Source organism: Amblyomma americanum, chromosome 10, assembly GCF_052857255.1.
Source record: "Amblyomma americanum isolate KBUSLIRL-KWMA chromosome 10, ASM5285725v1, whole genome shotgun sequence".
Classification (NCBI taxonomy): Eukaryota; Metazoa; Arthropoda; class Arachnida; order Ixodida; family Ixodidae; genus Amblyomma; species Amblyomma americanum.
In genome coordinates, this window is record NC_135506.1 from 78,215,401 (window position 1) to 78,228,844 (window position 13,444).

Sequence of the window (13,444 nt, forward strand, 5' to 3'; positions counted from 1 at the left end):
ATGAACAGTAGTCTCACGCTGACGACCACATCGCCCCGTTATCTAGAGCGAGTGTTGTATCTCTGGTGGCGGTACGGCACGGACTCATTCCATACATTGATCTCTTGGTGCACCGTTCAAGTGGCGGCCCTTTTCGCGAATAAAGACTTAATTTTCAACTATTACAACCGTGACTACCAAACGACGCAGGCCCATTACAGGATTTTCTGCGTCACGAGAGCAATGTTAATCTCCGGGCACACGCTGTTCGACAAATACTATGCTGAAGCCCTTCAAAGCGAAGCACTTAATCTCGCAAAAAGTGTGGCTCAGTCCGTGCGAACCGCTTTTTTCCGGCGTCTTTCCAACTGGACGTACTTTGACGAAGGCATCAACGTGGTCAGCAACTGGAGCTCTTCGGAAATCGTCTTCCGTAAAATCGAGCACACCGGAGAAGAAATCCTGGCTGCAGACCATGTGCCTGACTTGAATAATTCTTTCGTGCGGAACTGGCAACAGTCGGTGCACGTCAGAAAGGACGCAGAATTCGGACATATGTTAGACCTTATGCAAGATTTGGAGGTGTCTATCGTGTCCTACGACAAGCGAGACTTCGAGCTGATGCCTTACGCTCTATCCTTCCCTCTATTTGATCCGCAGCTCCATTCGTCTTTAAACTACGGCGGCTTAGGAGCTCAGATCGCCTTTTCACTGGCGACCTTGTTCCTTTCCGCGTACTACGCAACCAATGCTTCGTTTGTTGAGCCCCTGATGGACTGCTTGAAAGCAGGCACGTCCGGCAGCGCCGGTGAACTAGTGTATTACGCCAAAGAAGTAATTGGCTATGGCGCTCTTGTGGATGCTTACGGTGCCCAAGAGATGGCTTTGGACAGCAGCAGCCTATTCGGTTTGGAGAAGTACAGCGGACTGCAGCTGTTTTTCATCGCGCTGTGTTACGTCAATTGCTATGGCGGCTCTGAAAATACAAACCACGAGTCGATCTGCACTCCCGCGCTGCAGCACATGCCACAGTTCGCCAAGGCTTTTAACTGCACTCCCGGTGACCCGATGAATCCTTCTAAGCAGTGCAGACTGTTTTGAGATTTGTGTTCGTGATTCGAGTATTCTGTTTGTGTGCGCGTGACTTCTCCGTTACCACGTTTTGTTCATTGATGATGTGGCTATAAATGCCCTTCACTGAGCCTGTTTTTATAGAACTATAGAAATCTCGATCGTAGAAGGTGTCGTCGTCTTCGCGTATACGTCGGGAGCCATTAGCTTGCGCGCACTGGTATAAAATTTTGAGTAAGAGCACTAATGTGTGTTAGTTTGTCCCGATAGCCTTTAAATGCCATTTTGACCTTGCGAGGATCTAAAAATAGAAATTTTGTCGGGTGTTGTGTTCCGCTTTTTCCGCGAGCGAATAAAGTGTATGGCGGTTTATGAGCCAGTCGCGCTCGACTTGTGCGTACTTGTCGCTGAATCTGATTCCGAAATATCGTTTTGTGTGGGAATTGTAGGAGCTAACTATGAAAGAGCTTAAGGAAACAGAGCAGGAGCCTATCGGCAGAATCAGCAGTGCAACAAGAATGCAATTGAAAGAGCTAATGACATTCGTCGTTGCGGAACGAAGCAGAGTTGAATAACTCAACATTAAAACTGCACTCTTCCGTGCTACTAAGATGACGCAAGAAAAAAAAATGCTGAAAGAACCGACAAAAGCGAGCTCTTGTCCTTTCCAGTGCCGAAATTTTCTTCGCCGGGGGGATTCGCACAAAACGGGTCCTCGGTCTCGAAAAATCTCGCGGAACGGTAACCTCGTGACACATATAAATGACAAATTCTTTTCTTGAGCACTATCAGGCGATGGTGGCGTTTCGGGATATGAAGTTGGACACCGTTAGTGGGTGTTATGTCTTTGCGGAAGCGAGGTTTCCGGAATTTCCGGAAACGAAGTTGAACGCGCCATTTACAATCTAAACCCAGGAAAGTTTCCCCGGCCTCACTGTTTGTGCACGCGGGCTTGTTTCCGCGATGATAGCTGCAGTTTTTATTGCTTTCTACGATCTAAACGTACTGACTTCTTCTTTTGCATTTGTACACACTTCTGAGAACTGATGAAACTCCTAAGTTTTAGCAGCCCGGCTACAGACAATCACGGCCAGGTAGCAGGGAATCTGGAAAGAGCGTTTCATTGGTTTCGCATGTTGCCTTACTGCAATCTATACAAGAATACATTGTATACAAAGATGCATCGCCTTTTTGCCGTGTTTGTGGGAATCAAGACACTAAAGGACAACAGGCAATTTTGACAGCTTTTTTTCAGCGCAATTACTCACGCTCTGTGAAGAGGAGGGAATGAAGATGAAGCTCAAAGCAGCTGCCACGGGGGATTTTGCACATGCCAGATGACCTCCAGGTTCAGCATGGGAGCAGTAGAGTTTTCCGCTCTAAAAACAATTGGCATCCTGGGTAAAGGCAGATTGATACTGGCGAGTGGCAGACATCGTGCGGCCGATTTATGTTCATTACTGTGAATCCCCCTTAACTTTGGAAACGGGTGTCTTTTGCATTACTAATGAGGGTGTGGAGGAGGTGCGTTCGGTGGGGAGGGGGTTAGCTGGGGTATGCGTGCCGCTCTGTCACTCAGGGCACAGAGCGAGAGAGGTGCAGCAGCGAAACACGTGTCGTCACGAATGTCGGTATTTTGTTCTGACCAATCAGTTATTGGCATTCTGGACAATTAGCGTGGCGTATTTTCATGACGCCATGACGCCATGACGCCATGACCTCAGGTGTTACAACGCCAACGACCCCGAAATAAACGGGACACTGAAATTTAACAACTCCCTCTGTAAAAATAGAAAAAAAGCCGTCCGTACTTTTCGCCTATGAGCGTCCACTCGTTGCCACAGCCGTCAACAAATCGAGAACATGCGCATGCTCGTCTGGTCTTGCATGCAGTCCTCGATGCTTTAAGATGCGTAGGGTGCCACCGCAGGGTGGCGCTCTCTCACCATCATAGCGTCCTCACGGGCAGCTATCGTTTGAGCTTTCCTCCATAGTGACGTGTCCGCTTTTTTGCTGAGCTACGACCTTCATGTTTACCTTCGTCGCCGCAGCTGTTCGCTTGGCAGACACGTCCGCAACTGCGCTGGCTGCTGCTCGGCCGCTCCTCTTCGCCAGTTGTGGCATGTGATGTGTCACGTGATTCGCTCTTGCGCTTGGCAGCCATGTCCGCCGCTGCGCCGACCGCCGCTCTGCTGAGCGCTCGCTCTTGCACTTGTGGCACGTGATGCACCACGCGATTTGCTCTCGCTGGAAAAAAGTTTGCTCTCGTTGAGGTCTTTAAACAATAGAGGTGAACCAAAGCTAAACCGTGTCTAACCACAAACCATGCTTAACAGAGCTTGGCTCAGCTGGGTTGAACCACAGCCACTTTTTTTTTTTTTTTTTACGAAAGGAAATGGCGCTGAAAAGGAAGGAAATATTTTGATGGGTGTTTTCCGTTCCTTAAAAGACCAATATTTCTATACAAAGCGGCTGTACAGCTTCTCTGTAGAACCTTTGTACAGAGTCAGCCCCGAAACTATTAGACCATTTGACAGTCCTCACACGCCAGCACTCCCACCAGTCTTCACCATTTCACATTCCATTGCGCCTTCCCACACATACACTACTAGTGCTTGAACGAGTACTTCCCACTTCCCTCTAGACTGCTTCGTATATAATTGTCATGTTGCCACATTTACATGAAGCCTGAACTGACAGCTAACAAACCTGGCTTTGGGTTTTCGGGAGACGGCCTTCTGTTGTCATATTTCAGGCACTATTCTTAACTCAAGGTCAATATAGCCGACAGCGTCACCGCCATATGCAATCGATATCCGCCAACATGTCTCCAAAACAAATCAATTGAACAGCGGAATTGGCAGCTTATCGGCGCCCCGACGCATTTCCGTGACGATGAGCGTGAATAAAAGCAGCGGATGCAGTCACGCTGTTTACGAGGACCGCATATTCTTTGAAATCAAGAGGGTGGGACCATTGAACGATGAACTTCTGATCGGAGAGTGATGCGAGCAATTATACATGTTTTGCGATTAAGTTGACCTCATCTACATGAGCAAAGCGGCTGTTCAATGGTCCATGGGGATTCCTTTCATCAAAGAAGGGCAAAATTTCTGGCGCCCATTTTGAGTCAGTGGCAGCGCAAACAATGTACGGTTATTATTAATTGGTTTTGGGGGAAAGGAAATGGCGCAGTATTTGTCTCATATATCGTTGGACACCTGAACCGCGTCTTAAGGGAAGGGATAAAGGAGGGAGTGAAAGAAGAAAGGTAGAAAGACGTGCCGTAGTGGAGGGCTCCGGCATAATTTCGACCACCTGGGGATCTTTAACGTGCACTGACATCGCACAGCACACGGGCGCATTAGCATTTTTCCTTCATAATAACGCAACCGCCATGGTCGGGGTCGAACCCGGGAACTGCGGATCAGCAGTCGAGCGCCCTAACCAATGAGCCACCGTGGCGGGCAACAATGTACGGTTGAATGCCGCTTTCGATGTCTGCAAGAAGTTAGCAAATTTTCCGCGTGCAGTAATAAATTCACGATACACTGCGCTGTTGAATTAAAGAAAATGCCCATCGCAACCCTTTCTACGTTCGATTCCTCGTAACTATTCACGTTTTCGGTAGACTTGCTACGTCGGGATGTAGTCCTGCTTTCGTTACAAAGTCGCACTATTGACCAAAACTCGAACGAAATTTGAGCGCCGCCATTTGGAAAGCGCTGTTGCGCCATCTATTGAGTGCGGATTTTAGGGATGCCGTGCAGAGAGACACGACACAGGGTGCATACGGATTTAGCGGCTATACGGCACTATAGAAACGGTGGACGACGCCGTAATTGAAGACATTTTGCAGTGATGCAGCTGGTTCCAATCCTACGATCCTTCTGCTCTTTTCTTCGAGGCCGTTGTGTCCAGGGGCGATGGTTTTTGCAGGTCCTTTGTCCACTCAGTAGCACAAGCATTTGGGAGAGTTGGGGCATTGCCACCCAGTAAGTACAAGCGCCAAGAACACGGACAGAGAAGGACTTGACAACACGAGCGCTTATTTCCAACTGTACCGACACAAAAGCACATTAAATACACCTTGCTGCATGGCGTCAACTTACAGCACCGCGACATCAAGTGGCCGCACGCAAAAACAAAATATTTTTTAATTCGAGTTCGTCAACACTAATTAGAAACTCTGCTGCCGAACGAGCGTCGGCAGAGCCACAGTATGCTCCATTTGTAATAAGGGAGTAATTGCTCATTGGCACCCACCCGAACTCAGCCACACGGCTGCAAAGGAAAGCTATACAGCTTTCTCAAAAACTTCGTAGTCAAAGAACGAAAGAACGACCAGAACATATGTTTCTTTAAATACGAAGTTTTCAAGAAAGCTGTACATAGCTTTCCTTTGTAGCCGTATGGATGCGTACGGGTGGATGCCAATGAGTAATTACTCCCTGATTACAAATTTACTCCACCTTGGGGGATTCCGTAAATATCTGACCAACCTATGCTGCATTTCGTTGTCATTATTTTTTGTGCTATCGGTATCATGCGTTCGACAGGGGTGTAAAACTAATTGCTGCTGTTTCAAAATATTCATGAGACCTAATACAAATTGTACGTACCACTTGCTTCTTAGGAGGCATACAACATATTTTTTCCTTGTTAGTAGGTGTTTTAATCAAACCTGCCTCTATTACTCCTCTAACGTCCTGACACATACGCTTGGCCACTATTTTGCATACACTGAAAAAAAGGTTTACATGGATTTTTATTCTTTTCAGCGCAGTCATGACGATGTTCACAAAGATTACCATCTCGATATTTGCATACGTTCCTCCTGTGCTCCAGCAATCTTTCATTCAGACATCGGCCAGTATGGCCGATGTACCTAGAGCCATACGATAGGAGAATTACTTTCCAGAAGCACATGCTACAAAAAGGGTGCTTGAGACTGCATGGTTCTAAAAACTTTTGGAAAGGATTAGTCAATTTTATTTGCTTTTCAAGCTCTCACGCCCGAGAATCTGGAAAAACTAGCCAAATTGACTAACCCTTTTCAAAAGCTTTAAGAACCATGCGGTATCTAGCATCCCTTTTATAGCATGCGCTTCTGGAATGTAATTCTCCTATCGAATGGCTCTAGGTACATCGGTAATACTGGCCGATGTCTGAATGAAAGATTGCTGCAGCACAGTAGGAAGGTGTGCAATTATAGCAGTTCGATGGGGTTATTGCCACCTGCCATGGTGAACAGATTGTGATGACGTCAGTAGGTAATCTTTCTGAACATTGTCTTGACTGTGCTGAAAAGAATAAAAAGCCATGTAAACCTTTCTTCAGCGCATGCAAGATAAGTAGGTGTCAGGGCGTTATAGCAGATTTGATTAGAAAAGCGGGTTCATCCTGCATCAGCGCACCATCTATAACACTGACTAACAAGGTGAGAATGTTCTTGCGTGCGTCTACTTCATGTCGGTGGTGCTGTCAGTTGACGTCATGCAGCAAGGCGTATTTAATATGCTTGTGTTGGAAGTAACCGCTCGCGTTGTCCAAGTCTTTCTCCTTCCAAGTTCTTTGCGCTTGAACGACGCCCTTGTCCAGTGCAAATGCCTCCGGTGAGTGCAAGAAATTTTCATGCCATTTTGTCAGCCCATTATCGTTCGTACGCAACTCGCTGACAACAATCAGGTGATATGGACCGCCAAAGCTAGCGCTTCCATTGCAAAGACGCAACGCGGTGAGGGAGGGTTCAATAATTCGGGCAATCCTGTTTTGTAGTACTCGATCGCTACAAATGCCAGCTGGTGCCAACTATCGAAATGGGCTCATAATTGCCTTCTGTCGGTTATACTGCAAGCCCCCACGCTGAACCCAGCTGAACCCAGTACATCGATGCGGCTGTAAAGGGTGAACACAGAAAACCGACGCTGTAGCTTCGGGCTGCACTTGCGTGGCTGCCTTGCTTGGCTGGGCAGCAGCACTGGCGTAGGGCTTCAATCGGTCGGTGTAGTGGTTGCTACGGTGGGCACATGACATCAACTACCTTGGGTTCGAGCTTCGCGCCAGCCGCAGGCCTCAACCAACCATCACCACACGTACTGTACACAGTGGGGCAACACTACGGCGCACGAAACCTCCGCGGTGGGGGGGGGGGGGGGGGGGGGGGTGAGCGACAGAGTGGCTCGCAGCAAGGAAAAAGGCTTTCAAGACCACAAGGAAGATGTTTATTCACGCCGTCCCGAATGTATGGCGATGGCGACGGTCGACCGTTTCAAACAGTAATTACTGGTGCTTTGGTACTTTACTCGTATTTCATTCTCTGGAAATCAGCAATCTATATTCGATGCACTTCGGCAGTTTTAACACCTCGATAATGGGAAACTATGCAGGGTGAACACTCCGCAGCGGCAGTGCTCTCAACAGAGCGCACATCGCACACAGCGCTCCACAACCCAGCTGCTTTTTTTAATTTTTCAAGGTCACAAAGCTCTGTTTTTGCACGTAGTGTTTTGGCAGCACGGCGGAAGATGGCGCCTCATACTTTAGCCTTTGCGTGTTTTTTTGTTTGTTTAATGCTTTTTCCTTTTTTTGTGCGTTTTCTCTTTCTTTCTCTCCTTGCGCGCTTCGATCTTCTGGTTTTTTGTTTTTGTTTTTGGTCCGGGTGCCCAACCTAGTGGTGCCCACCCGTTACAAAGGGCAAGGCCTCAAGTATCTATCTATATATCTGATACTACGCGCTAACCGGTCGCGGTGCGAAAGTAGCGTATTCTGGTCTGTATCTTGCATTGTCGTATGTTACAGGATCAGTGCTAGAGAGATTGGCTGTTCACGAAGCAAAGTACGAAAAATACGATCGGTTCACTCGTGATGACTGCAACATTTACTACGTTCAGATCCTAGGTTTCAACTGTCGTTTCCAACCTGGCGACAGTCGCGTGATACATGTGTTCCCTTCAAGCACTGATACGCTGAGACTGCATTTGATAGGAGAAAAATTCATACTTTATTGCAGAACAGCACGTTCACGTCACCTATGTGTCGTCAGCGGTCAGCGGATAGTTTTCGCGATTTAGTACAATCGATGGTGTCGCAACCAACATGTTGTAGATATGCCGATATGGCTCAGTGAGCCGGTATATTTGTGGCCGTCGCCCGATTTTTCCCTTGTGCCTGGCGTTGCGGTAACTGATGTAGATTTGACCACGAAACTGATGCATATGTGAGCGTGAAGCTCATGGAGATGCGTACATGAAACTGTTAGCTGAGATTGGGGTTGGCGTGTGCGTGTTCCTGGCTTTGCGGTAACTGATGAAGATTTTACCACGAAACTGATGCATATGTGAGCGTGAAACTCCTGGAGATGCGTACATGAAACTGTTAGCTGAGATTGTGTTTGGCGTGCGCGTGTTCCTGGCGTTGCGGGAACTGATGAAGATTTGACCACGAAAGTGATGCATATGTGAGCGTGAAACTCCTGGAGATGCGTACATGAAACTGTTAGTTGAGATTGTGTTTGGCGTGTGCGTGTTCCTGGCGTTGCGGTAACTGATGAAGATTTGACCACGAAACTGATGCATATGTGAGCGTGAAGCTCATGGAGATGCGTACATGAAACTGTTAGCTGAGATTGGGGTTGGCGTGTGCGTGTTCCTGGCTTTGCGGTAACTGATGAAGATTTTACCACGAAACTGATGCATATGTGAGCGTGAAACTCCTGGAGATGCGTACATGAAACTGTTAGCTGAGATTGTGTTTGGCGTGCGCGTGTTCCTGGCGTTGCGGGAACTGATGAAGATTTGACCACGAAAGTGATGCATATGTGAGCGTGAAACTCCTGGAGATGCGTACATGAAACTGTTAGCTGAGATTGTGTTTGGCGTGCGCGTGCGCCTGGCGTTGCGGTAACTGATGCAGATTTCACCACGAAACTTATGGATATGTGAGCGTGAAACTCATTGAGATGTGTACATGACTCTGGTAGCTGAGATTGTGGTTGGTGTGTGTGTGCCTGGCGTTGCGGTAACTGATGCAGATTTGACCACGAAACTGATGCATATGTGAGCGTGAAACTCATGGAGATGTGTACATGAAACTGTTAGCTGAGATTGTGGTTGGCGTGTGTCGTGCGATAAGGGGTTGGGGCTAAGCAGAGATGGCTGTGGTGCATGGTACTAGTGGATGATTCGTGAGAGTGGTCGTCGTACTTGCGGCGGTTTTCATCGTGATACTGTGTGCGCCGTGGTGAACAAATGTTGCGGTGCTTGTCAGCGCTGGTCGCTGTGGTCGCTCTGGCCGAAGATGCTTTGTGGACTGCGCTGCGGCACTTGGAAGTTTCAGCTGGCCTGCGGCGGCCACCGACAAGAAGAACAGAAATTGTGTCGCCGATGCCTGCCAGGGGGGCTCGCACAAGATGATGAGAACGGTCCTGATTAGAACCACTTTCCGCCCTTGAACGCGGATATATGGATGTGGCATCGTCTGCAGGCGAACGGTGGCAGAGGGCAACACGAAAGCGGCAGGAGGCTCCGATGTCACCCCGGTTGAAGGCTAGGCTCCGTTTAGCGCGTTGAAACGACCTAGAATGAACGAGCGTCACAAGAAATACATTATGAGTATTGTTTTCATTTTTAAACAGAAATGCAAACAAAGAGAGGAAACAAAGCTTGCGCGCACCTTATGGATATACGGCCCATATCAAGTCTTATTTCTTTGCACCACTATGCGAGCAGATTCGTTGTTCAGCAGAGCAATATCTTGAATTTTGAATCTGATATCGCGCGCATACCATAAATAAAACCGCGCGTGTGAAGCGTCCAAAGGTTGTCTTATTGTGAAACCTATATTAACACGTTTACTGCGGCCGTGATTTTCGGGGCCCTGCGCGTCGTGGCTCACTGGTGTGCCACCCTTAAGTTTTTTTGGGTGCAACGTGACTCTGCAGTGAGCTGTCGGCGGTCCTATTGTAACAGGCTATAAATGGCAACCACTGCTTGGCATGTGTTTTATCAGGCTCTTTGAACAATGTGAGCTCTCCCACGGCAGCATAGCGGCATTCAGTATTCCCGCTGCATAGCAGGAATACACCACGTGACCAACCCATGGTACAGTGAACGTGTAAACAGTTCGGTCATCCGGAGCAACCGGCCACTTCAGCAACCTAGGTGGGACACCTAGGTCACGTGACCACGTGGCGTCATCACAACCTGCTTCATACCTTTCATCAGCACCACCACCATCATCATCACGACGAGCCTGACTACGCCCACTCCAGGGCAAAGGCCTCTCCCATGTGTCTACAATTCACCCTGTCCCAAGCTGAGGAACGACGGCAAGAAAGTTTGGTGCAACTCGCTTAACAACGGAAAACGTGTTAGCGCGCCTGAGTCACATTAATCTTAACCAGATAAATCGCGGGCACTTTTTGTCTTCTACTTTCTAATAATTTCTTCGATGTGAAAAACTGTTACGCTACTAATTTCCCGTTGATCAAGTGCATATTAAAACAAAAGGTAACATTCCCCTTGGCTTTCGTCGGCTTCAGAAACCGTTGGCTTCCTTCATGCGTGTGGGTAAAAATCCCCTCAGTTCCCTTTCCTGGCTGATAAATAGCTGGAGGAGGGCCTGTGTTGTGGGAGTATTGATGCCTTATGAAGCATAGCATAGTATCGCGGAGCCACCGCCTTCATTCAGTATTCGATCACATTCCACGTGACACTTGCGCTATAACAGGATGTTCCTACGTCTGCCGTTATGAGTTGCTGGTCTTAATTTTTAGGATTGGGTTACGTGCAAATTAAAAACCCTCTAAAGTAGAAGTCTGCGCGATCGACGCCTTTGCTCGGTTGGCAAAGCAGCGCTCGCAGCATGCGGAAGCCGCAGGTTCATTTCCCGCGTGGATGTTTTTATTCTCTTTTCTAACGAGAGATTTTCCACGTAAGAAATGATTACGCTACTAATTTTCTGGTGATCAACAACCTAAAAACAATAGAAACATTTGGTTTCGTCGGTTTCAGTGACTGTTCTCTTCTATTTAATGGCCGCTATTCTCAAGGTGTGTTACCCCAGACAGGAGTCTTTAAGGCATTTCAATTTCTCTGGTGCGCTTGTTATTGTCTGCACATTTTACACCATCGGTAAAATGCAAGGGAACTCTCACCTTCTTCTTGTCCGGTTGTGTACCAGGTGGCGATGTAAGGTCATCACCGATGTCGTAGCTCAGCTCACGGCGTATCCTGTGCCGTCGGCCCGTGTAACGATGTCGTCAGCTTCTTTCGGGAAGTAGGTAACTTCTCTCCAAACGTTCATCGGCACGACCATTGGCGGAAATGACCCTTTCGGCAAGCGGGACGGCAGGATAGCGATGTTCGAAGGCACAGGAGACCCGGCAGCCAGGAGGAAGAAAGCCGATGGCTGGAGGCACGTGGCACGTGGCGTATGACCTGAAGAGACCCGGGACCAACGACGAAAACCCGAATCCGGAAGCTACCGACGGAGCGCGGTTCTGGTGGCCTAACGAGCAGAATCCTGGGTTGTCGGTTCCGGTCGTTATGGTCTCTCCTTGTTTCTTGCACTGTGTTTCTCGCGCCGGTTTTATCGGTACGTGTTCTTAAGGGCTGTAACGAGACCATGGCCGTCATGGCTAGTGAAATGCATTGCTTTCTAGAAAGGTGATGTCGTGGTTGGGGCCACCGTGTTTGCAGTGCAGCTGCAGCTGCTCTTCTGTGATAGTCGTTGACGTGGAAGTTGCGGTCGTGGCTGTACAGTTGCTATCGTAGCTCTCGTAGTTGCACTGCTGATGATTCGCACATTCGCAGTGGCATGAATTCTGGACGTATTTGCGGTCGTCGCCATTGGTGTGCAGGACTTTGTATCTGCGTTTACGGTACTTGATGCTGATCATGAATTTAAGAGGCATAAGAGCAACTGGGATATAGAGCGCCATATTACAAGATGTTTGCATCTACGCAAGCTGGAATCAAACGCCAATTTCTAATTCTGTGACCCCTTGTGTCAAACTCGTCAGATGGCAGGTAACACCCAAAACACAGGTTGCAGAAAGATAGTTATAGCCTGTGTACACCAGTCCAAAAAATATTACAGGCGAGGTGCGCCCAAAGAAGATTTCATGACAAAATCCTATAAGAAAATCTGTCAAACAAACTTAAAAGGTGCAGCAAGGCGAGCAAAGCAGAGCAGAAAAGTCCCGTTAAAAGAGGTCACTGAAAGAAGAATGAGGTAGGAAGCCGGCTCTTGTGCCCAAAAATTTTAGCGCTTATTGGTTGCTGGCAAGAAGGCGCAATTTACAAACGGGAGGAAGAAAAGGAAGACACTGTAGAGGGTAGAAAACGAGAGTACAGAAGGAAAGAATGAGGACAAGGGTGAGCATAGAAGAACGGGTAGAGAAGAAATTACCGATTGACAAATAAGGTTGGAGAAAGAGAGGAGTGTAAAAAGCGGCAACAGTGGGCCTATGCCAAGAGAAAAGAGTAATATTGCGCGTAGGGAAAAGTGGTGAACCCGTGTCGAACAAAAGGGACAAAACCCCATGCCTGGGTAGCAGAGGCAGGGCAAAAGCCCACCAAAATTGGCCATTTGGTGCCCCCGTCTACGGCCGGCATGACAGCAAGAAGTCCCATGAGGGAAGAAACGGCCAATTGTGCACCCGGAAAGGATGGTGAAAGGAGAAGCGCTGGGAAGAAGGCAGAAATGCGGACACCAGTTGGGATTTAAAGGCAATGGGGAGGACCCGTGGACAATAAAGAACGGTTGGAGGGGATGAAAAGTGATAATGAAGGACGTCACTGATGTCCGCAAAGTATGAAGAAGGGAAAGAGAAGCGAAAGTGGTTGGTTTAAGAAAGAAAGGAAATGGCCATGCTCGGTACAGACTGTGTCAAGAGAACAGGGAGAAGGAACGTGCCGGTGATCTGCAACCCGGTGATGTGCGACATGGACTGGCATTTGACAATTATCAACGGGGTCTTACTTATCCCTGGTGAGACCAAGTACTTTGCTAAGGCATGAGAAACATCGGAAGAACCATCCGGAAGCCATTCCGGCTCACATATTCTCCACTTTCCGCAACTTGCTGCAATTATTAAGGAACATATCAAGAGCAGTGAAGGAAAAAAAACTGCTTAAAAGAAGAGGATGACAACCGGGAAGGAGTCGGCAGAAAACGATTGAGTTGGCGATAGCTGCGATAGTTGACGCGGACCTATTTCGCCCAAAAGCAGCATAGTACAAAGCTGCTCCTAGTACCGATTGGATAACGGAAGGGCAGCCGGCGCAATAGGGGATCGAACTCTGCAATTTTCGTATACTAGCCTAACATTAAAACAACGAGGCCCCCGCTGTGAGGTTGCAGTATTTCTCATTGCTCAATTCGTTGTCGT

The 13,444-nt window shown here is 48.1% G+C and overlaps 1 protein-coding gene across 1 annotated transcript; it reads left to right on the forward strand.

Annotated features, from left to right (window-relative positions):
* Positions 1 to 222: 222 nt before the first annotated feature.
* On the forward strand, positions 223 to 1,080 carry LOC144108433 (neprilysin-1-like). Its single transcript, XM_077641672.1, has one exon. It carries the CDS (start codon positions 223 to 225, stop codon positions 1,078 to 1,080), a length of 858 nt encoding a protein of 285 aa, XP_077497798.1.
* The last annotated feature ends 12,364 nt before the right edge of the window (positions 1,081 to 13,444 follow it).